General features: G+C 28.3%; 4 protein-coding genes across 6 annotated transcripts; 1 reads left to right on the forward strand and 3 right to left on the reverse strand.

The window, feature by feature from the left end:
* Positions 1–7,248: 7,248 nt before the first annotated feature.
* On the reverse strand, positions 7,249–8,390 carry LOC112685218 (zinc finger BED domain-containing protein 5-like). Its single transcript, XM_025557041.1, has 2 exons — positions 7,335–8,390; positions 7,249–7,257 (listed from the first exon to the last, which is right to left on the reverse strand). Exons 1-2 carry the CDS (start codon positions 8,388–8,390, stop codon positions 7,249–7,251), a joined length of 1,065 nt encoding a protein of 354 aa, XP_025412826.1.
* Positions 8,391–12,180: 3,790 nt separating this feature from the next.
* Positions 12,181–14,722, reverse strand: LOC112685205 (zinc finger MYM-type protein 1-like). The gene is made up of 2 exons (XM_025557025.1): positions 14,662–14,722; positions 12,181–13,994 (listed from the first exon to the last, which is right to left on the reverse strand). Exon 2 carries the CDS (start codon positions 13,215–13,217, stop codon positions 12,195–12,197), a length of 1,023 nt encoding a protein of 340 aa, XP_025412810.1. The 5' UTR covers positions 13,218–13,994; positions 14,662–14,722; the 3' UTR covers positions 12,181–12,194.
* A 1,708-nt stretch (positions 14,723–16,430) lies between these two features.
* LOC112685196 (39S ribosomal protein L3, mitochondrial) lies at positions 16,431–17,724 on the forward strand. The gene has a single exon (XM_025557014.1). The coding sequence runs from the start codon at positions 16,531–16,533 to the stop codon at positions 17,656–17,658; it is 1,128 nt and encodes a 375-aa protein (XP_025412799.1). The 5' UTR covers positions 16,431–16,530; the 3' UTR covers positions 17,659–17,724.
* Positions 17,725–18,089: 365 nt separating this feature from the next.
* LOC112685187 (cellular tumor antigen p53-like) lies at positions 18,090–24,417 on the reverse strand. 3 transcript variants are annotated; one of them, XM_025556994.1, is made up of 8 exons: positions 24,394–24,417; positions 20,884–20,954; positions 20,376–20,508; positions 19,642–19,797; positions 19,371–19,569; positions 18,782–19,001; positions 18,429–18,708; positions 18,090–18,369 (listed from the first exon to the last, which is right to left on the reverse strand). In XM_025556994.1, exons 2-8 carry the CDS (start codon positions 20,952–20,954, stop codon positions 18,220–18,222), a joined length of 1,209 nt encoding a protein of 402 aa, XP_025412779.1. In that variant the 5' UTR covers positions 24,394–24,417; the 3' UTR covers positions 18,090–18,219. The 3 variants fall into 3 exon arrangements, with proteins under 3 accessions (XP_025412779.1, XP_025412778.1, XP_025412780.1); XM_025556993.1 differs by lacking the exon at positions 24,394–24,417 and adding an exon at positions 23,062–23,438; XM_025556995.1 differs by lacking the exons at positions 20,884–20,954; positions 24,394–24,417 and adding an exon at positions 23,062–23,433.
* Positions 24,418–24,548: the final 131 nt, after the last annotated feature.

Here is a 24,548-nt window from a genome sequence, read left to right on the forward strand (position 1 = left end):
TTCATTGTGAATATGTTTTATTACACGGTATAAAATTCTTCTCACCGGACATTTTCACCTCACCTATGCCACTACACATTCCTACCACAAATAAATGCCATTTTCCCATTCTATTAAATACTTAATATCCAATGCTCGACTTGTGGGGGGGGGGGGGCATAAATTAATTGCACAATTTTTTATAGTTATAATATAATCTGAAACTTTATTATAAATTATTACTAAATACTTAAAATATGAATCATATAACAAAATCTAAATTTCTTTTTTTACTGCCAGCAAATAAATCAATAACTTCGTCAACTTCAACTGTTCTGTGTCTGTTACGTATTAAATAATGTTTATATATATATATATATATATGGTGGGGGATTGTCCTACCATACGCGACGTGTGTGCCTCGCACGACATTCAGTTTACTTACGCCTTATACACAATAAACACGTTATTACTATTCATAATTATAAACTGTAATTATACTGATTAACGTTTGATCATTGCATTTATATTAATGCAACGACACAACAAAACAAGGTCCGTTACATTAGCACCACCATATTCAAAATTTGAAAAAAAAAATATACCAACGATTGTTATTTCATTAGTACACATTTGTAATCCTGGTATAAACATTTGTACACCTCCCCAAATGCCCCAAAAAAACCAAATTTCCGCGGTGGTGCTAATGTAACGTTACATCAGCACCCCACTTTTTGTACAGTTGACTTATGGCTTCCAAAATGGTACCAACGATTGTTATTTCATTTGTACACATTTGTAATCCTGGTATAAACATTTGTACACCTCCCCAAATGCCTCAAAAATTAATTTGTAAACAATAATAAAATTTGTATTAGAAAAAATTTCAATGTTTCACGTCTTTAAACACTAAGCAAGAGTTATAAATTTTAGATTTATCAGTGTGATATTTTAACTGTAAGCTATACAATTTTCTTGTCATATATTGTAATTGTTGAGCTATCATAGTTTTATATTAGTAAAATAAAAAAAAAATCTCAACTACGTTAATATCTATGAATTCTATTTCTTATCTTAAAATCTTTTAGAGCTTAGTGCTTACGGGAATTTAATTATAGTTGTTCTAAAAAAAAAGCGTCTGGAGGGGATATATTCCCATATCCCCCCCCCCATAATTACGCCATTGTACTTGTCTATGAAATATACTCCCGCCCACGAGAGAATCGCATACCTCGAAATAGTTTATATATCTATTGTCGCGAGTGCCGCTTGCCTTATTTTCTCCCAACATAGTTTCATCCCTTCTACTGATTGGCGTGTAGGTATACAGGGTAAAGAAACACATATAAAATACATTGCGTCTTCGCGTTGGTTATATTGTGTACCTAATACCTATATATTATAATATGATGTACGGTGTTTTTTATTATGAACATAATAGATGTGTAAAAATATTCGTAAAAAATACGTTATAACGTAGAAAATATTTCAAAACAAATAGTGAAGTTGTTGTAACTGCTACTACACTTATAACCATATGAATGACCAATATGACTTGGTATATTGAGGGGTGACGGATGTTTTTTTCATAACTGTTTTTAAATCTGGAGTTATTCCTGAAAGTTGGATTTGTAAGTCCGGAGCCGCATTCACTTGATTTCGAAACTTAGTCTTTTTATAAGCCGAAAAGCTACAAACTACGAACCTCACATCGGGAAATGTTTCAATTCCAGTTCTATGTTGAGTTCTATGTTCAAATCATTTTTCAAATCAAAATATTGCCAATTAATTTATATTTTCCCAAATTTTTCACGAAACCTTTCGCGCAAACTCACGGAACCTTTAGGTTCCGCGGAACACCAGTTGGGAAACACTGCTCTAGAGATGTTCCGATAGTTATAACATCATCGAATTTATTCGTTTATCATAATATAAGAAGATGCTAATTAATAATTATTTACTTGTAACTAAAAATGTTATTTATTGTTTAGATAGAAACATAATTACAATTTTTTATTTTCCGAGTGTGATTGTGACAACCCTTCAATCTAGGGAGCGCATTGCTTCGTTCTGACTCAAGATAAAAAATGGCTTGGTACAGCTTTGGCTCACGCACTGACGATCTATTATGGGCAAGATTTCTAGGAGAAATTTGTGTATTCCTGCTATATAGAGGGGTATGGTCAGATGGATCTTGGACTGATCGTTTCAATATGTGACCTACTTATGATGTCGATAAAGTATTATATAGTTAAGCCTTTTTTGTTTTATTTATGTCGTTTATGCGAGTATCGAAAGAGCCGTTAATTATAATTTTTTTAAATGGTTTAAAATCGAATGGTATATATTATTATAAAAGATTTGTGCAGTATTTTATAGTCGAATGATGCACATCATTACACTACACATGTGTTATATTTATTATGTAAGCTAATTGCTTGCACAGCCTTCTATATGTTAAATAAATAATTCATTAAATATTATATTACCCATATACTCGTATGTTAAAATATGGTTATACATTTATAATGAAAATCGATTTGTAATAAAAATATAAAGGCAAAATATTTTACGGTAAATTTTTTTTCGCACCAAGGCCTTCAGAGTTTATGATTCGGAACTAAATGAACGCATTTTCTGTAATGAAGAGAGTAAAGAATTTAACTAGATATACTATAACAAATGATAAGTTCACAAACTTTTCAATACTTCATAAAGAGATTATTAGATTCAATAGAATCTCTATATTTATACTTTGATATACTATATACTTTTACTATTTGTATTTATTGTACTCAAATTTTTTTCAGAAAAACACAAAGTTTAAAACACAAGTTTAATTAAATAATTTCATTTTTATTGTATTATCTTTTATGTATTGTAAAATAACATGCAGGTTAAAAAGGAGTGAAATATAATTTGTTTTTTCTAGAAAATATTCTCTTCCCCTTTAATTCAAATTAAACATAAGGAGTTTTAGGAATACATTTTTTTTAGTCCTATAGCCCCCACAGATCATTGTACCAAAACACGCTCATTACATAATCACAAGATATTCTTCATACAGAGCGCACTCGATTAAATGATTTGTAATTTACTTTTTTTGATGAAATATTTAATAGAGGTTTGATTGAAATAGAAGATGAAGTTGTTTGTCTGTCTGAAAAATATTTAACTGAATTTGGAATGAACTCATCTGTTCGAAATGAAAATGCATCTGATCCTTTTGAATTCTCAATTTTGCGTTCTTACGATAATAACCGATTACAAGAATTTGTAGAAATCGATTTACCAAAATTAGTAAATGATCAAAAATATGCTTTTAATGTTATTACAGAAAGCGTAATGAATCATCAAGGAAGTTTTTTCTTTAGATCCTCCGGGTGGTACAGGAAAAACATTCCTAATTAATTTGTTGTTAATCCTCAGGTAAAGTTCCATTAGCAGTAGCTTCATCTGGTATAGCAGAAACTCTCCTTAATGGCGGCAGAACTGCTCACTCGACTTTCAAGTTACCGTTAAATGTATTATTTGATACAGAATACGTTTGTCCGATTCGTAAAAATGGCCTTCTTGGAAAAATTCTTCAAGAAACCTCATTCGTTGTGTGGAATGAGTGTACAATGAGTCACAGATCACATATCGAAGCAATTGATCGAACATTAAAAGATCTTAGGTGTAATAATAAGTTTATGGGTGGCATAACATTTATTTTCGCTGGTGATTTCCGTCAAACCTTACCAGTAATCCCTAAAGGTACTCGAGCTGATGTCGTTAATGCTTGCTTAAAATCTTCCCCTATATGGAACTATGTTGAAAAACTTTATTTGCGAACAAACATGAGAGTTTATTTATGCGGAGGGGACGATATTTTTCCAGCACAGTTGTTGAAAATTGGATATGGAACTTTAGAAAATGAAAATGGTTACATTTCTATCAATCACACGATTGGACGGGTGGTCAATAACGTGGAAGAGTTGATTTCTACAGTTTATCCTGATATTTTTAATCTGTCCAATAAATCTTATCAGTGGTTATATGAAAGAGCTATTATCTCTCCGAGAAATGTAACAGCAGGAGAAATTAATGGTATCATCCTTCTAAAATTCGATGGACACTCACGTGAATATCTATCTATTGATACAGTTACATCAACAGATGATGCTATTCATTATCCACAAGAATTTCTCAATTCTCTTTCTTCTTCGGGATTTCCTCCTCATAAGCTAAAATTAAAAATTGGTGCTCCAATTACATTTTTACGTAATCTTCAACCACCGAACTTATGTAACGGTACAAGATTACAAATAAAATCTTTGCGAAATATTATTATAGAAGCCGTAATTCTTACAGGGTCAGGGAAAGGAGAAATTGTATTTATTCCAAGAATTCCCATGATTCCCTCTGACTTGCCGTTTTCTTTCAAACGGCTTCAATTCCCGGTTAAAGTTTCTTTTGCCATTACCATATACAAAGCGCAAGGTCAAACATTTAAATACGTTGTCGTAGATCTTCGTACAGAGTGCTTTTCACATGGGCAATTATACGTGACATTTTCTCGAACTGGGGACTCGAATCATATTATGATTTTAATTTCAACAGGAAATATAACAAAAAACATCATATACTCAGAAGTCTTATAAAATTCTTATGTTAATTCTTTTTTTTTTCTTCATCAACTTCAATCAAATTCTTTATCAACCATAAATTATTTATTTTTTATCTGTATTTATTTTTATCATTTATAACGCTAGAAAAATTTCAATCCGTTTTCATTAACCGTTTTTTTATATTTACTTGCCGATCACATTAAACAATAATATTTGAATAAAAAATTCTACATATCATGGTCCGAAGGCAAAATAAACAAACAATCACGGGCGAAGCTGTGACGGGTCGGCTAGTTTAGTATAAAATTTAAAGGAAATATATTAATTATTGAAATTTATAATTTATCGTTTATAATTTCAACAAAGACATGGATTAAGGCGAGAACTTATAATTGCCTTATGTTAACAATTTTTATTACAAAACTTTGTCACTAATCTGCTTATTTACATTGTTATAGATAAGAAAGAAGATTAAAGCTATAAATTGATATAATGATTTTTTTACGAAAATATTAATAATATGACTATTGATTCTCAGTATGACCTTAACACAAATAATCATGTGTTACCAATGACGGCGTGAGGGGATAGGCAATAGGGGCAGTTGCCCAGGGCCCCGCGCCTTAAATTATAATTAAGGACCCGCGGTTCTAATTTAACTGAACTTAAAATATTTTATTAATATAAATTATAAGACCCATCATTTATTTTGCCCAGGGCCTCACAAACTCTAACACCGTCACTGTGTGTTACCGCAAGGCGTATTACCAAAGTGAATATGGTCTCAGCACTATAAAAAAAGTATACATATATATAAATATAGTTACAAAATAAATCATTTTCATTGGGCCGTTCAAAATTTTATATTTTACCTAGCTTTTCATCCCCGATATTTTAATAATAAAATTATATATAGATAAATAAATAATATTCAATAATATTTTAACTGTGCTTGGTCATTTTATATGATAAAAACATATTTATATTTGGTATAACTTATAGATAGGGAACGGATTTTTATGTAATAAAAATACAAAAATATATAAATATCGTGGATTAATCCGTGGTACATATGTATGTAAGTATAATTTATAAAATATGTGCTAAAAACATCCAAAAATGTAGGAAAAAAATTAAATTAAAAAAAAAAAAATTATAATTATTAAATTATCAAAATGATTTGTTGCATTGAGTTATTACAATCTTTTATTGTATTTATCTTTTATCTATTATCAAATATTAAATGTCGTCTATTAGATCTGAAAATATTTTTAAAACAGCTAAATGATCGTTCCACATTAACCTAAATCGGTTGATTAAATCATATTTGAAGCGCATAATATCAGAAGACGATAATTCTAAAGTCTTAGAAGGGTGTCTGTCACTCATTATGTCATTGATTGATTTAAAATCAATATAGCCTGAAATTTTTTCTGTAACAGCATGCATTTTTTTTTTTTACAACATCTCCTATTGGTCCGCTTACGAGTTTTCATTTTACAATCGTTGATTCGACAATTTACATACTTTCATTTAATGAAATATTTTTGTTTCTAATTTTGTAAATGTATGTGCAATAAAACTAAAATTCACTGAGATGAAAATTAAATTAGTTTTTAATGTTTCATTTTGCATAATATTTTGAGCTTTTCTAATAGTGATAAAAGTTACTGGATCTAAATTTGAAATAATTTTTTGTACTTTTTTAGGAAGAAGACGTATGAATGATGAAATGATAAAATATGTTTAAAAATATTTACAAATTAGTGAAATTTGTAAAAATATGTAATTATACCAAAATATGTAAAATAAAAATAGCATCATATTCATAGGAATGATTTAAATCATAAATTGAAAAATTTAAATGAACATTTCTTATCGAATCTTAAATATCTCGTTTTAATAAAAATATGTAGTTACATATAAATCCGTTCCCTATTTATAGGATATAGTAACTAGATTAGTTTTTATTTTTATTATTATTTTATTGGATTTAAATACATTTTACTTAAATGTGGAAATAAGTTGTGCATAACCGAGTATAATTAAGTCAACTGCACAAGATACATATAAAATTACCAATATTTAGGGACTTACCTCATTGACCAACGGATTATGAATTTGAATGAATAAAATACGTAATATTCTTGGTTACCGACGAACTCGATTCAGCATTTGTATAGATCAGTGGTTCCCAACCTTTTATGAGTGTGACTCTAAAATTTTAAATTTAACTTTTGGCGACCCCAAAAAAAAGAACATTATAAAATTGCAAACATCACTTTCATTTATTCACATCAAATCGGTAAATATATTGTTACATTTATCTATCCTCAAATACTAAATAAAATAAATTTATAAAATACAAATAAAAAACTGATCAACATACGTGACTTACGTCTTAAAATATTATAAAAAGGAATTTATTCATAGTTTCAAATTTGACATAATATTAATTGTATTAACTCTTACTTAATGACTTCCTTGATGCTGAACATACTCCATGAGTTCTTCAATATTTGGATGTATATTCATTGAAAGTGCACATCGCATATCGTGTTGAGCGTCAAGCCGGTTTCTATACTTCGTTTTGATGACAACTAACGTAAAAAAACCGGTTTCACATAAGTATGTGGTTGGGAATGGTAGCAATGCATTTTCAGATTCTCTTGATAAAATCGGTTTATCTTTTAGTTGTGCCCAAAATTGCGTCAAACACATTCTTGAAAAATTTTCTTTTAAGACTTGACTGGCTTGAAGGTCAAGAAGTTCTTCTTGGAACCCACAAATATCTTCACCAACTTCGTGAACAGAAATTTCAAAAGGATTTCTTATCCAACTGTATTTACTGAGCTCTACGCTTTCTGGTATATATCGATCGAGTTCTAACTGTAATTTGGCCAAGTACTCTTGAAGCAGTAATTTTAAATCATTTAATGTTACCTTTGTTGAATCTTCAAGAAATTCACTTAAAAGGGGAAATGTAGCAATTTTTCCTTGAAACATTTTTTCCCGCCAAAGTGCGAGCTTTTGTTTGAACGATGAGATTTTTTTGCCAATATCGACCATTGTCCTATTCTTCCCCTGCATCTCAATATTCAATTCATTTAACCGTCCAAAAATATCACTTAGAAAAGCCAATTTTGCGACCCACGAATCGTCATTAAATTTATCAGCCAATGAGTGTTTTTTTTCCGTTAGAAAAATTTGTATTTCAAAACGCAAAGACATTACACGGGTAAGAATTTTTCCACGGGAAAGCCAACGTACATCAGAGTGATAAAGTAAATTTACATACTGTGATCCCATCTTGTTACACATGGCATGGAATATTCTTGAATTTAGTGCTCTTGATTTTATGAAATTGACAATTTGAATTACGTCTTGAAGTACTAAAAAAAGTTCTGGCTGAATTATTCTAGTTGCTAAATTTTCTCGATATAAAAAACAATGAATAATTACAACATTTGAGTTAACTTCCTGAACTCGTTTACAAAATCCTATTCGATTTCCAAGCATTGCCGGTGCACCATCCGAACAGATTCCAACGCAATTACACCAAGCTAGATTATTTTTCCGAAAAAATCCATCAACTTTATTAAAAATATCTAAACCTGTTGCTGTTGTAAGAAGAGGCTCACAAAATAAAAATTCTTCATGAAAATCGTCGGTATTTCGATAACGTATGAATACCATCAATTGTGCGTTATTTTGAATATCAACAGATTCATCAATTTGTATGAAAAATTTATTAGCTGCAATCACTTGATGTACTAGCCGTTTTAAAATATTTTTAGACATAAGGTCTATTCTTCATTTAACTGTGTTATCCGAAAGTGGGATTAATTCCAATTTGTTAGCAATGTCATTTCCGCAGACCGTTCTAACCATAGAAATAGCTGCCGGTTTGCTAAGTTCCTCACCAATATTATGTGCCTTTTTTGAGCGTGCGATTTTCCAAGCAACATCAAATGATGCTTTTGTTGTTTTCTGTAATGAAACTGTAAGTGTATTGGATGCATCAAGACGCATACGTTTTATTTTATTTTTATGTTCCTTCCAAAATTGTAATGATTTATTTATCAATGTAGGATGAACAGTGTTGAGATGCCGCTTAAGTTTATTTTCTTTCATTGATTCATTTGACAAAACTTGCAGGCAGAACACACATTGAGGACGCACTAATCCCGATCGATCTTTTATTTCTATAAAACCAAACTTCAAAAAATCATCTTTATATGGTAACGCGCGCTTAGCCATTCCAAAAAGCTAAATCACTTGAATTTTAAATTAAATAAAAAAAACACGCACTATACGTAAATAGTAGTATGTCGTACATATTATATTTATACAAAACTACGATAAGGACCTACCAAACCGCGCTGTGACGTTCCGGGAAATATATTATGAACAATAATAGAAATTATATGCCTATTACATATTATCTATTACATATTACATATTATCATATTATTATATATTATTTACACCTAACCGTTCCGTATCCGTACCGTCCGTTCCGTCTCCAGCGCTTAAAGTTTGTTTACTTGTTATATAATGGACATGTTTACACAGGTCCGTTCCGTATCCGCACTATCCGTGTCCGTGCTTTAAAATTTGTCGGAGACAATGTTTTTGGGGATTTCACTGATACGGATATGGAAAATACGGAACTATGTAAACATCCGTCAGTGACAACTGACAGCTTGATCGGTTTTCATACCTACTCGCGAGACGTATTTGTAAAATTTAAAAAAAAATTTTAAAGTTTAAAGTATTTAAAAAGTTGTTTTTTCAAAAACTTGAGTATCTACATTTAAATCATGTATACCAATATCGACGAAAAAATTATAAAAATGGTTCGTTCTCATATAGAATTAGCAGCAAGGCAAGTACAGCTAGATCTTCTAGCGATTCTGCACTTCCAGTCATATTATAATTTTTTTCAAGCACCCAAAGCAACAATGAAACACGGTATAAAAAACGCGCGTTAGGTCAAAAGATAGGTTCGAACAGCACTGAACGGGCACGGACAACGGATGCGGATCGGACACGGAACGGTATTGTGTAAATCCAAAGTACTGAAACTAAACGGACGGTACGGATACGGAACGGACACGGAACGGTTAGGTGTAAATATATCTTTATATTAGTGTACCTACCTACACGCTATGAAGGTACGACCGCGTACAGCCCGCGCCAATCCATTTACATAGGTATTTAAAATTATTTTCTTCTTCAATAATTTTATCATCAGAATATTTCGGGAATTTTTTTCCCCGAAATTGAAATTATAATATAATAAAATGTAATATGTAAACGTAAGAAAAGCTTTCGCGACCCACCATGAAAACCTCTGCGACCCTAATTTGGGTCGCGACCCGAAGTTGGGAACCGCTGGTATAGATGTTCTGATTTAGTCTTGAGTTTTTAATTCTTGGTGCGCACGCACGAAATTATAAATTTGACCAAGCCTGTGTGTAGTGCACTCACGTGAACAAGATTTGAAAAAAAAAAAGAGCGAATATATGAACCGACTGCGTATCGGTGTCGGAGACAGACTGCACTATAATTATTCCCAACTGCGCTGGGTCATCATATAGTCTTATATAGCTTTTGGTTCACACATAGATTTTCGGTAAAATATCTAAAGGTAGTGGATCCTGGATGACGGCGGCATATTTAAAGGATTATTTATTCTAACTCGTAATCCCGTAATTTATGGATCAATGTTATTTGTATTCTCCAGATCCCTCTGCGATAATAGCAATATATTATAAAGTGATACTTACTATATGTATTTTATTTTCCATTTTTTATTTATAATTGTTTATCATCTGTGCTCGTGTCGAAGAGATTGCTATTCAATGGCGTAGCCAGAGAAAGTTTTTGGGTATTATAACCTCCCCTCCATTGATTTCTTTTCAACTTTAGGTGGGTAATAAATGATTTCATTAATATTATGGATACCGATTGCCGCCTGCTGTCTGCTGTGCACCAAGACTAGTTAGTTAGACTAGTAGAAAATAATATATTTTGCGTTTTATGGAAGTACCCTAAAAAAATTATTCCTTATGTGAAACGATATCATATGTTGTGTGTGTTGGTAATAACCTACAACTATTTAAAACTGTAATGCCCAACAATATGAGTAGACTGATATGATTCAATAATTATTTTTTTTTGCTTTATTTGATGCATTATTTTTGATGATCAGAAATATTTACTTGACCTGATGAAAATGCTTAATTGGGAGCAAACATATTGTGTGCTACTCGTATAAGACAACAAGATTTTAAACTTTTTTTTTTGTTAAACCATATATACTGGAAAATGTGTTGAGTATCAATTTACTCCGAAGAATATATATCTGATTAAAGCTATTTAAATTAACAGTGGCGAAATTGGGTTTCTGAATTAGGGGAGACAAAATTTAAAATAATTAAATTGAACGGTATTTAGGTATTTATATAGTTTTTATTTATTATAAAAGTATTCAAATACTTTCTTACGTATTGAGTACTTTTTTGAATACTTTTTTTTTGCAACTGAATAATATTTTATTGAATACTTTTTTTGATTTCTTATATTTTTAAACTGGCTTTAACCTAACCTGGTATCTCAATAAAAAGTTGTAATATCAATTAAATCCGGTCTTTAGTTATTGGGTTATTTTTTATCAATGTTTATAATTTAATTCTAATATAATATTAGATAGTGTAAACCACAGTATTTAAATGATCTTTTAACATTGTGTTAACTATACTCAGTGGCACATTTAAGGGGGGGGGAAGCAGTGGCGGATTAAGCAATTTGCCGCCTACAAGCAGGACATTTGCCGCTGTTTCATTTTCAACCTTTTTTTAAAAAAAAAACAAAATACATATAGAAATACATTGAGATAAATTATTTTTTATTATTTTAAATTGTATATAATAGTCAAACATTAAATTATTTTAGTTCGGCTTTTGAGGTTAGCGAATGTATTAATTAGGTCTTGAAAGTTAATTGCCGACACTAATTCCGATTCAATACACAGGAGAGCCAAATTATTTAACCGATTTTCACCAATAGTAGATCTTAAATACGTTTTAGTTTTTTTAAGACACGAAAACGATCTTTCTGCCGAACAGTTGGTAACCGCCATACAGGAGTATATTCTTAAAGCGATGCTAACATTCGGAAATAGTTCTTCTAAATTCTGATTTCTAAAAAATGTAAACAAACTTTGATTTTGTTGTTTTTTTTTCTATTGCATTTTGCATATAAGTTTTAAAATGTATGCATTCTTGTGTAAATGTGTTTTCATCAATGTCGGTTTCATAAAATTGTTGTAATTTTTTTGCTTCTTGGACAATATCATCAGTATCAATCGACTTGTCTATGTTGATCAAAAATTTGAATTTATCGTAAATATTTTCATACCCAGAATGTCTCATATCCAGTTGTTTTCTGAATTGATCCAATACGGCAAAATAAACAGTTTTTAATTTATCTTTACCGCCAAAAACCACTTCATTTGCTCTAGAACTACATTTGTCTAGTTCATCACATAAAAGGGATCGCGTAAGACGACGTTTTTTGTCTAATTCATATTCTTCTTTTCTAATTTTTTTTTGCTTCATCAATGAATTTTTGGAACATTTCATCAGTTCTTATTTCACTCACATAACCAACTAAAGATTTGTATAGATCAACAACATGTTCCAAGTTAACTGATGTTGATTGTAAAATTGTGCTTGTTTTATTGAATCGTTCTAGCAGAGAAGTCCAAAATACAGCCATAAAGACCGACTCAAAGGTACTAAAGTTGTTTTTTAAACCTGCAGCTTTTCTACGATTTATGGGTTTTTCAGAATTATTATTTTCTATATCATTCAATGTTGCCATAAATTCTTCCCAACTATTTTTAAAAGAAGAACATGCATTATAACGACTTGACCACCTAGTTCCAGTAGCTCTTTTTACTACCTTCTGATTTGGTTTCAGTTTCTGTTTCATCAATTGCCACCGATAAGTAGATTTTGCAAAAAAATCATAGATGGCTTCTAAGTAATCAAAAAAAAAAAATGCCGCTTCTTTGATAGAATCGACCGCGGACAATCCAACGAGGTTTAGACTATGTCCTCCACATGGTACATAAATTGTTAATGGATTTAGGTTTTGTATCCTTGTTTTTAACCCTGAGTAACATCCAGACATGTTTGCGGCGGTATCATAAGATTGACCACGGCAATCCTGTAAATTCAAACCAAATTCTTCCAGTGTACCTATAACTGCATTTAGCATGTCTTTTACCTTATGTCCAATATTGGGTATAAATTTTAAAAATCGTTCAACTTCGGCTGGCGTATCTTCTTGAATTTCTCGTTTTACATATCTGATTACAAACGACAGTTGATCCACGTGACTGATATCGGGCGTTGAATCAACAACAATGGAAAAATACTTGTTACGATTTACTTCATCAATAATCACACTTAATACTTTTTTTGTAATCAAGGAAATACACTTTTCGCAAATTGTAGAAGACAGATAGGATGTCTTACCTCGACCCGGGTTTCCATAAGCATCTATATGATTAGACATGAAAGGATCGAATTCTGCAATAAGCTCCAAGCACATCATAAAATTCCCATTCTTATTTGACCCAAATTTCTCATTCTTCCCTCTAAATGGTAGTCCTCGACTACCAAGTTTTTTTTACTACCGCTACAACTCGTTGAAGCATATTTCGCCAATAATTCATTTCATTTTGAATTTGTAGTTGGAGCCCTTTATCTATTCGATTTTTCAACTTACTTCTGTTTAAGAAAGTGCTATAGCTTTGAACATGCTCTGTGGAATTTTTATGGGAGGTTAGACCGCTGTGTACATTATTCCAATCATCATATCCATCTGTACCAAATTTTAAACTACCTTTACCAAATAAATGGCATGGAATGCAAAAAAATGCCTTTTTATTCGAAGAATAGCATAAATATTTTCTGTGCAGTTTTCTATTTTTCATTTTTCTTTCAAATGCAAGTTTTGTCAATGACCGATATCCACTTACTGAGGAGTAATACTTCCTTGTGACAGAAAAATCTTCAGGTATGTTCTGATCGATATCTCTCGAAAGTAGTTGGTCTATTGTCGTCTCGTTTATTACCCATTTGGCAGGATCGGTATTTACAATTATATTATCAAGAGATACCGAACATTTCGGGGCTGTAAATTTAGCTATATCTACGGAAATCAGATCTCCAGCATCACCTGCGTGGCTTTCTTTCTCTAATTCTTAAGGTGTTGAAACGGAAAAAATGATAGGGCTAGGTGTAATATCTAATTCAGAATTGGGATGACAAGTTGAACCCGTTGAAGTACTTGTAGTTAATGTGAGAGTAGTAGTTGATGTTGATGAGTCTATATAAATATAACAATATTCAGTAATCAACATTACATTATTTAAATTATAAATGGAAAATTCTACATAATTGTAAATTAAATAAAAATTGTGTTATAATAATTTATGTTGAAAAAAATATTTTTTTTTTATGCATATTTGTTTTTAACACGTTCACTGTGGATCATATTAAAATACACATTCCTATATTAGGTACCTAGTACCTACATGCTACCTATATTACCTATGTTAATAAATTATAATACAATTTTGCACACAAAACATCACGGAGTTAGGTACAATAATACAAATAAAAAATGCCGATTGGAGCACAGCAATAATAGAAAAAAAAATTTTATTTTTATAAAATATAAGTTACTGCGATGTATCAAATAATTATACAAACATAGATAAAGAAGTAATACAACATCTAATATTATTAAAAAACGTCGAATCGCAACTACGAATTAATCAGTGACGTGCGAGGGCGATATTAAATAATTAATATAATTTAATTAATATTATATTTTTATTCAAGCTTCGGCTGAAACACACTTTATTAATGTATTGTAAAATATTGTGCGGATGACACAATTTTATTGGCAGGTTAACCAAATCGCACTATCGCAGTGAACGTGTTATTAAAAATTTAAAAATTTTTTTTTTTAAAAAGTAAATTGTTTTTACCTGTTTTTAAATTTGTGAAAAAACTATCAAGTTTTCTTGTTTTTTGAATCACCCCTTTTTCCTTTTCTTCGTGCTCTTCTCGGAGCTTTTTGTATTTTGCACCACTTTTAATCTACCATCACTCATTATGATGTAATAATTTGAATAATAAATTGTAATACAAATTAATAAAGACGTCGTTAGTTGCACTGTCGGACAGTGTAACGGTATAGTCAGTATACTAAATACTAATGAGTAAAATAATGTTATGATAAGAATAATATGTATAACATTCTTTGTAATTGTAAATAATAGAATCACGAAAATATAATACAATTGACAGAAAGAACGTCGTATGGCCGTATCGGCTATCGCTATAATATATATATCTATAATTGTAAATTTTAAATAAACCGTTTCAGGGAAAAACATAGTTTCGCTAATACTAAAAATTCGAGTTCATCGCGTTCACTGAAACCATTTCAGTATTCAGTATTTCAGTGAGTTAAATGTTAATAACCTAATGGCCAATATTCGTAAATATATTTTTTCCTAAGTACAACAAATTTGCCGCTCCAATCATCTGATTACTTTGCCTGTAGGGTAACCCGTCACTGGGGGGAAAGAAAGGGGCAAATGCCCCGAGCGGCAAAATATTCTAACATTTATTATTGATGTGTTCATGATTTTTTTAATTTTCACACCTTTTTCGGTATTGTTTAGTATTTTAAAAAAATATTGTTGAACATTTAATAAGAAATTAAAAAAATTATACTATACCTAGTCGCCTAGGTAATAGTGAAATAACAAAATAGGTGTATTATATTTTCGTTCAATGTTTATAATAAAGATTCGGGTACACAGAACGCGGTATTAACTTTAGGGCACATTTAAGAAGTTTACAAAGGGAATAAAATTGAACCTAAAAGTGTTCAATGTATATTAGCATTTAGAATAGTGAATAGTTTAGTTGAAGTATATCCTTATATTGATATTGCTCTAAGGATGCTACTATGTATGTACACCTTGAAGTAATTGTTCAACGAAAAAATTAATTTCTACATTAAAAAGGGTCAAAACTTATTTAAGATCAACAACGAGAGAAAATCGTCTGAATTAATTAACAACCCTCAACATTGAAGCTGATTAACGAAAACTATTAATTTTAATGGTATTATTGAACATTTTTCTTCTCAAAATTCAAGAAAAAAATTATAAGCTATTGATTATTTTATTATATATAATTAATAATAAATATAATATATTTAATCTAATTAAAATTCATGCATTGTTAATCATTGTGCATATAATAAATATAAATTCCGTTTTCTAAATTTAATATATATATATATATAGGTATATATATATATATTAAAGAAAGGAATATTCACTGAAAAAAAAATAGGTTAATGTTAGGATATGTATTACTATAAAATTATCTAATACAATATCGCAAAACAACTGATTTATAATTTTTTCATAAATTAAATTTTTTATTGCTTAACTTTGAATTTATTTTTATATATTTTTGGCAAGGGAGAAGGGCGGAAAAAATTATTTTGCCCCGGGGCGCGTATGTATTAAATGCGCCACCGATTATACTTTTCCAAAACAAATATTTAAAATGTACCCACTCACTTAAGAACTTTTAGTTTAATTGTATCCTTGGTTTCAATAGTAGTTGTCTGCGGTATGCAGTAATATTATATTAAAATTATAGAATAAATAAATTTATTTTTATTGTATTTTTCCCACAGATATATAAATGATAAGTGATAACAAATTTTTTTAATGATAATACAAAAATGTGAGACACGAGTTTTTTAGTTATTTTTAGTGTATTCTTTAATTCGTCATTGGTTATTACTTTACAACAAGTAAAATTGCAAAATGTCGAAAATTATTAAATGTACTATTCTTGATTTGTCTACATTATTACGTGTAACATACACTGGAATTACGGTGAATCAAATTCGAAGTGCTCATAACGTTCGACCACCTCGAATTAAATATCCACTATGGCATTTACAACGAGAGAGAGCTAAAGACGATCAGCAACTGACCGAAGACAATCGTGCATTTGTCAAGGAAGCTGTTCATGATAAGTTTGGCATGCCAGCTGTGATTCATGGTATATCTACATATGAGGTAAGATCACCATTGAAGGAAGACTCTGTTGAGCGCAAAAATGTGGAATGGCACCCAAAACTTAAACGTACCGGTCTCATAGCTCGAAAACTTGGCAACTACCCGATGTGGTCTGACAATGGCAAAAGTATGCTTGCTACACTTTTTCAAGTCATTGATAACCATGTAATCAAATATATTCCTCCGGGTGAATTTGATCCACCAAGAAAACCATATTCGTGTCCAAAACACAAAAAAGAACTTGGGTGTCTCTTAGTTGGCGCAGAAAGTGCTGATCCTCAATATTACACAAAACAATACTGTGGATTATTTTATAGAGAAGGTATGATGCCAAAAAAAATTCTTGGTAGATTTTTGATATCACCAGAAGCTGCTTTACAACCAGGTACACCACTTTTGGCTTCTCATTTTCGGCCTGGAGATTTTATTGATATTCGTGGTAAAACTATTGATCGAGGCTTTCAAGGTGTAATGAAACGTCATGGTTTCCATGGTTTACCTGCTACTCATGGAGTGACTAAATCCCATCGTAGAGGAGGTAACATAGGCCATGGAGGTGAGAAAGGTAGAGTATTTCCAGGAACAAAAATGCCTGGTCACATGGGTAATCGGTATAGAATACATAAAGGAGCTGAAATTCTAAGAATCAATCATAAGTACAATGTTATCTGGGTAAAAGGAGTAGCATCACCAGGAGAAACAAATTCTATAGTTTATTTACATGATACTATATTGCCATTAAGAAAACATAAAATTACACCTCCATTTCCTACATCAAAAGAAGTCGAAGACGATCAATTAATAGATTCATATAAGGAACATATGTATAAATTTACCGATCCAACTATAACTTTTGAAGAGGAAAAATAATTTTTAATAAATATATATTACTATGTATAAGAATTATGTTACTTATAATAAATTTTTTTTTTTTGATATGAGTTTTATTGAGAAAATAATAAGTAATTTAAAAATCTAAAATATATTACCTATTGAAAGGAAGAATGATCATACTAACCAATTTTTTTTGGAATCAAATATATATTTGCTGGAATACATATTAATTTCCTGAATCAAATAATATTGTAACTATTATTTTGGTTCCACATAGATGTAAGTATATTTAATTTAATTACCTAGGATAAATAATAAAAAACTATTTATTATTTTATGTTTAATAAATCTAAAACAACATCAGAAATACTGTTAATACAATGAAATACATAAAAGGTGAACAAAAATAAATCTTTTTCTCTTTATATAATACAAATTAAAATAAATGTATAATCTGAACAGTTAAAAACAAAAATTAAAGGCTCAATTGTATGAAATTGAATTACAAAAATTTAAAAACTCATTACAATAACATAATAAATCAACAACAGTACAAGATCAGGAATTGTAATTCCAGCAATATTTCTGAATGAAAAATTATGTTAGATTATTTAACCTAGATTTCAAGTCTTGAAGTAGAGGTTGAGTGTCTTTAATATTATGAAGAGATGAAACTCCAACTATAACAGAGTATATGCTTTCCATTATTTTTTTATAGTTCTCCTTCTTATGGGTTGTATAATTTATCTAAAAAGGCAATTTTACATTTTAGATTAATAAATTTAAAAAATGTAATATTTACTTACTGGCAATGTATATGTAATAGCATTATTGTTTACATTTTCTGATTCAGATTCTGTTGATTCTATTTTGATAATTTTATTTGGTGGAGCGCAATTATTATTATTATGATGATGATGATGACGACGATGATTACTATGATGATTATCTTGTGAAAAACATTTCTTAGTACGACGGAACACTGAGTTCTTTTGCAACTTAGTATCTTTTTCTTCGCGTTCTAAGTCTCTTTTAGGACATGAACAAATTTTCACTGGCAGTACACGACGACCAAGTACTTGGCCGCTATTAATAACAAAAATATATTTTACAATTTTAAAACTTATATTATTGGTAAAGTCAATAAAATATTATTTACGTGTTATCTTCTAATGTGAATATAACCACTATGGGACGTCGTTGCATTCCACTTAGACAAGAAGTTTTGCATACAAATCTATAAGACAATCTGGTACTATCTGATCCATGCTCAGGTTTACATAAAAGTGTGACTACACTTTTACGTTTGCTAACTTCATCAATATGATAAGTTGTACCATCGTTTTCACATCGTATAACGTGTTCTAAGTGTGTAAAACCTGTAAAAAATTAATTATTAGGTACCGGATACATTCAATGTATGATGAAAAATAAAATATGACAAATTTTATAAATACACACACAAGTTTTGAAAAATACTCAACAAAAACTAAAAGGTATATAATGATGGATTTTTCTTAATATTGATTCCAATTTACACATTTAATTAGTATTTTTGAAACAAAAATAAATCAAATGCAGTTATTGGTAAATTTAATTACAATTATTTAAAAATTAAGTTTTTTTTTAAGATTTTATATCTACATATTATATATTAATTTATACTACACAAGACTTCACAATTTTTTGACTCAACTGAAAAAAAAGCATGCTAAACATAATATTTTTGAAGATTAAGTTTTGTTTACCTTTGTTAAACTTGTCTATTGGTGATAAATGTTGTAAACAGCGATTAACAGGTTCTTTCAACCAATCTGCTGCACTGTACATAGGCATAGCACGTACATATACTGGTTGATTATTTGGGATTTTTTCATGATCACATTTAAAATTTAAAAGAAGCACTTTATCAATATCAATAAAAAGTTTTTGCAGTGTAACTGAATACTAAAAGAAATTATAATAAAAATTAGAATAATGATTATAATATATTGTTATCATTATAATAATCATACATACTTTCCATTTCTGGCGGTAAGCTTCAAAATTAGAATCAAGCATTACTTCAAAATTAATATCACCACCAAATTCATCTTGGCATGGCATAATACCAGTTGGTGATGATTTAACAGAACCAGTTGTACATGTTTCAAGATTTTCTTGATCTTTTTCAGGCTACAAATATAAAATATGCACTTTCAATATTTTTCAATTTATAGCATAATTATAAACAATTAGCTAATTTTATACATGCTATTTTAGTTATATTTTTGATTATTAAAAATACTAAAAATGAATTCAATTATTTAATTTTTTATTTAATGATTTACTTTCCACCATATTTTATAATAATAAATAAATAATTAGATAAATTTTTAATAAGTTTTCATTGATTGAAAAAAGAGTAATATTCAAAAATTAATTAGTATATCAATGATAAATCTAATATATACTTAAATATTTTTGTACATTATTTTTACTAAAATATATTTTATCAAACATATTTCTTTTTTTCATTTATTTTTGACTTCAAGAACAAATTTAATACAAACCTATACTTCATGATTTTTTTATTTAATGTTATATATGTTTCAAAAACTATTATGATTTAATTATTAATAAAGTGTTATAAAATCCACTATAAAAATATCCTTTACGTTGAGATCTAGGTAGTTTTAGTTCATTTATAAAAACTATTTTTAATCAATGTAATATCCAAAATACTTAATATTAGTCATTTAAAAAATAATTACTGATTGAGGAAGGTTCAAATCAACAATTTTTCCATTTTCCATAGGCATTGTAAAAAAGTATTCATTTTGATCTTCAAAGACTCCATCAAAGTTATGTAATGGTGGATTTAATATTTCTAAATTTTCATTATTGCTGTTAAACAAAAGAAACAAATATTTTATTCGTAAATTAATACAATTGATTTAATAATATAATAATAGCAATGATTATACTAATTTAATTGTTTCTTATTAAAACCATATATAACATGTAATATATTGTTTTGGTATACATTTATTTTTATTTTTATAATCATGGTATAGATTTTGTACAATATAATACAATAATATATATATATATTATATGTAATTAAAGTTTAAACTTTATTCAATTAATTATAAAATTAAAAATATATAAAAATCATCTAAAAGGAAAGCAAACAATATATAAGACTAAGTGCAAAATGCAGATATATTTTAAAAGCATGCTAATACCATTGATTATATTATAATCAATGCTTATACTTACGGATCAAAATTAAAAATTTCTTCATTACCAAGCTGAATTTCTGACAGACCTGGAAATTTAGTTTCGTCCATCTAATACACAACAAATACTTAAACATTTGATTGGAAATAAACTTAGTTTAAATTCAAAGCAAATTTAATTCTTAGTTAAAACCTAAGCTTTCATTGTAGTTTGAATATTTTTAACCTATTCAAGTTTATTTATTTAAAATTTTAAAGAATAATTAATTTTAGTTTTAATTAAGTTTATAAAGTATCTAATAAAAACACTATTTGTTGTGAATGATAAAAATTTGTGTTTTGGGTTGTTGTATGAATATAAATTACATTTTTAGAGAAAAAAGTTATTCTCTAAATAAATATATGTGGTTTAACATAAATAAACCAAATTCAATCATAACTTCAACATGATTTTTTAAAATAAAATCTGTGATCATGTCTCGAACAAGAATAATTCTATAATAATCAAAAATCATAAATAATTGTATAATCTTTATAGACTATAAATTGAATAACACAGAATGTCAATTTTAATAATTTTTGAATCAGGAACTATTAATAAGATCTTTATTTTAATATTAAATTATATCCTAGTTCGAAATTAATTGGCGAATGAACATTTTACTTAATAATATTATTATCTAACATATAAAATAAGAAGAATTTATGATTTGCTAACAGTTTTCTTCTAAAATGTCCAATGAATTATATAAACACCATAGTAATATAAATAATTAATATATATTGAAAATGTATTCAATATTTGGTAGATTTTGATTTTTAAATTAATAATATTGATTTCAGAATATAATATTTTATACAGAATAGGCTATTCTAAAATCAATGTTAATAATCTCTAGCAACCTTTTTTTCTTTCAATCTTACTAATTGTACATGTAGTGACTATAAAGGTTATCAATACAATAATATCATATAGCTATTCTAATGAAAGCATTGAATTAATTAGACTATATTGAATAATTAAACTGTGGAAAAAATCTAAAGGTTCCTAACTATTATAGGTTTACATATATAATATATAGTTTTATCGTCAATATATTTTGAGCTTATTAAATATTCTTACTTAATTTTTAATTATAAAAGTTTTTATTATTATTAAAAATTAAAATTATAATCAATATCCACAGATATTTTATGACACAAAAAGTAATTTAGATGAAAACCAAAATTAATGAGAAAAATTTGACATCTTTGAATAAAATAAGTGATAATGAGATTTTATTTTAAGTACTACTATTTTTAAATTACTTTATTTAAAATAATTTCATTTTGAGGTAAACTAAAGTGTTAAAATTATTTGTCAGATATATGGACTAGTAAGCCTACATTGTACTTAAGTTGGATTAATTGGAAACTTTTCATAAATAAATGTCATATGATCATACAGGTGAACAACTTTTTTCTATATTTACTGATGTTGTTGGAGCATACTTGAAAAATGTTAGATTAAAATTGTATAATTAATTATATGGTAGCTTTTAATACTTTGTTAATTTTAATTGTTTTTAAAAAGATTTAACAATTCACTGAAATATGCAATTATATTCTAAATATTTCAAAATAAAATTAATTATAAATATATGATCTTATAAATTTTATATTAATCTTATAAATATTTAAGCCTCTTTTATAATTATCTATACCCTAAATAAACTAACAAAAATATATCTATATATTTACTTAAATGTGATTATGTATTTACATCATAATTATAATTTCTACGTAATAAATATTAAGTTTTGAAGTATTTGAAAAAAACAATAATTCAAAGACATGGATACAACTTTTCAACATAAAAGAAGTATATCTAATACCTACTATATATATTTTTATACTTTCAAGTTGAATTTTATAGAGATAAGCTTTAATAAAAACCTACAATTATTATTAAAAATTACTATTGTATAGAACAAAAATTATAACTTATTGAATAAATATAATATTTCTACATCAATATGAAAATAAAGATAAGCGTTTTCTAAGAAGTTAATTACCAAATAAAATTTATTATAAGTGCTAATTTTTAAAAATAATATGTAAAAGTACTTTGCTGCTAATTATAAGATTAAGGATTTTCAAGGTGTGGGTGCACTTTTAAAAAAAATACTACGCCAAATAATAACAAGAATGAAACTAAAAATATATAATATTATATTACCATTACAATCAGTCAATTCGTTTGAACAGTTCAAATATAAATATCGTTATTAGAACAATTTAAACTTAATATCAAATTAGAAAAACGATCAACTTTTTAAACTATGACAATTACAAAAAGCGCTTGCTGGTAACAAGTTGCACTGTCCAGTGAAACTCTCAAACAACTTGTCACCCATGAATTGTAGGTGGAAGTGTTCATATGATTTTGTGATTCTTGGAGAGTGGATAAATGAGCAAATACACATGTGTGGTATGAACCACATATTATTGTATAGGCAACGAATTAATTCGAAAAAAAAAAATTGAATGTGATAATTAGTGATAGGCGATTTTTTTGATAGATTTATCGATTTTAAAATCGTTTCTGCCCAGGCGATTTTATCATTGAATCGATTTTTTTTTCTGATTCTACTGAATTTATTTTTTAAAGAGTAATTAAAAAAAAAAAGCAGTAAGTATGTTATAGTACTTTACTACGTATAGGATTAGATAAAAAATTAAGTAAAAACATTTAATGAAAAAAAGACATTCAATTAAAACATGGAAAATATGTTGATGAAAAATGTGTACCTATATATATATTAATTTAAATATAATGGTGTAACTTACAAATTGTTACAACTAACCAAATTGGTGGTTATTCTATTTAGCATGCAATTTTTGTGAGTGATATTAATTTTCAAATTAATGTACCAAATCTTGTCTGTCAATTTATGACAAAGAATTAGAGATGTAATTTATTTCCAATTCTATCAAAAAAGAAGTTGTAGTGAATTTAACAATATGTTTCTGTGTAGATTAAATAAATTACTGGTTTTATAATATTTTCTTTATTTTAAAATATATATTGAGTGATCGGAACTCCGAATTAAACTCAACTAACACAAATCTAGGTAAACTGAAAATATATCTAGGCACTAAATATATATTAAATATAAAACCAACAATTATGGTGGACTCGCAACACTTCAGCAAATGTTTAAATTGTATTAAAAAGAAGTGGAACAGTTAGTTACCACAACAAAACTTCTCTTTTCACACAAATGCATCAATTGAGTGACTTACGTAAGTTTGCTAACATTAATTATTATTAAATGTCTTTACAAGCTAAACATTTGTAAAAAATGTTCACACATGAGGTATGAAATTATTGTTCTAAGGCGCTATCTAGTTAATTACTCCATTTATTATGGACATATCTGCACTATTATTATTTGTACCTAGGTATATATCATAGAGTAATAATACTATATATGCCATTATTATGAAATAAAAATTGATTTTTTGATTTTTTAATTCGATTTTGAACCAATTCGAAAAATCGACTTACTTTGAGAATCGTCCATCACTTGCGATAATAACTTATGTCATGTTCATAACCTATACATTCGGAATTTGGGTAAATCACGTATACGTTTTGTTGTTACCAGATAATATTTATCAGTTATTGTACCAATTGATAAGATATTGTTTACACGGTACAAG

Source organism: Sipha flava, unplaced genomic scaffold (assembly GCF_003268045.1).
Source record: "Sipha flava isolate LNK unplaced genomic scaffold, YSA_version1 269_pilon_pilon, whole genome shotgun sequence".
In the NCBI taxonomy this organism is placed as follows: domain Eukaryota; kingdom Metazoa; phylum Arthropoda; class Insecta; order Hemiptera; family Aphididae; genus Sipha; species Sipha flava.

What these genes read in the sequence shown, in the direction of transcription:
- LOC112685218 (XM_025557041.1), bottom strand. Translation starts at nt 8,390, where the DNA reads ATGTCTAAAAATATTTTAAAACGGCTAGTACATCAAGTGATTGCAGCT.
- LOC112685205 (XM_025557025.1), bottom strand. Translation starts at nt 13,217, where the DNA reads ATGATGTGCTTGGAGCTTATTGCAGAATTCGATCCTTTCATGTCTAAT.
- LOC112685196 (XM_025557014.1), top strand. Translation starts at nt 16,531, where the DNA reads ATGTCGAAAATTATTAAATGTACTATTCTTGATTTGTCTACATTATTA.
- LOC112685187 (XM_025556993.1), bottom strand. An exon ending in GAAATTTTTAATTTTGATCC is followed by an intron (nt 20,509 to 20,883) that starts GTAAGTATAAGC and finishes TTTGTTTAACAG; the next exon opens with CAATAATGAAAATTTAGAAA. An exon ending in ATTTGAACCTTCCTCAATCA is followed by an intron (nt 19,798 to 20,375) that starts GTAATTATTTTT and finishes TTATATTTGTAG; the next exon opens with CCTGAAAAAGATCAAGAAAA.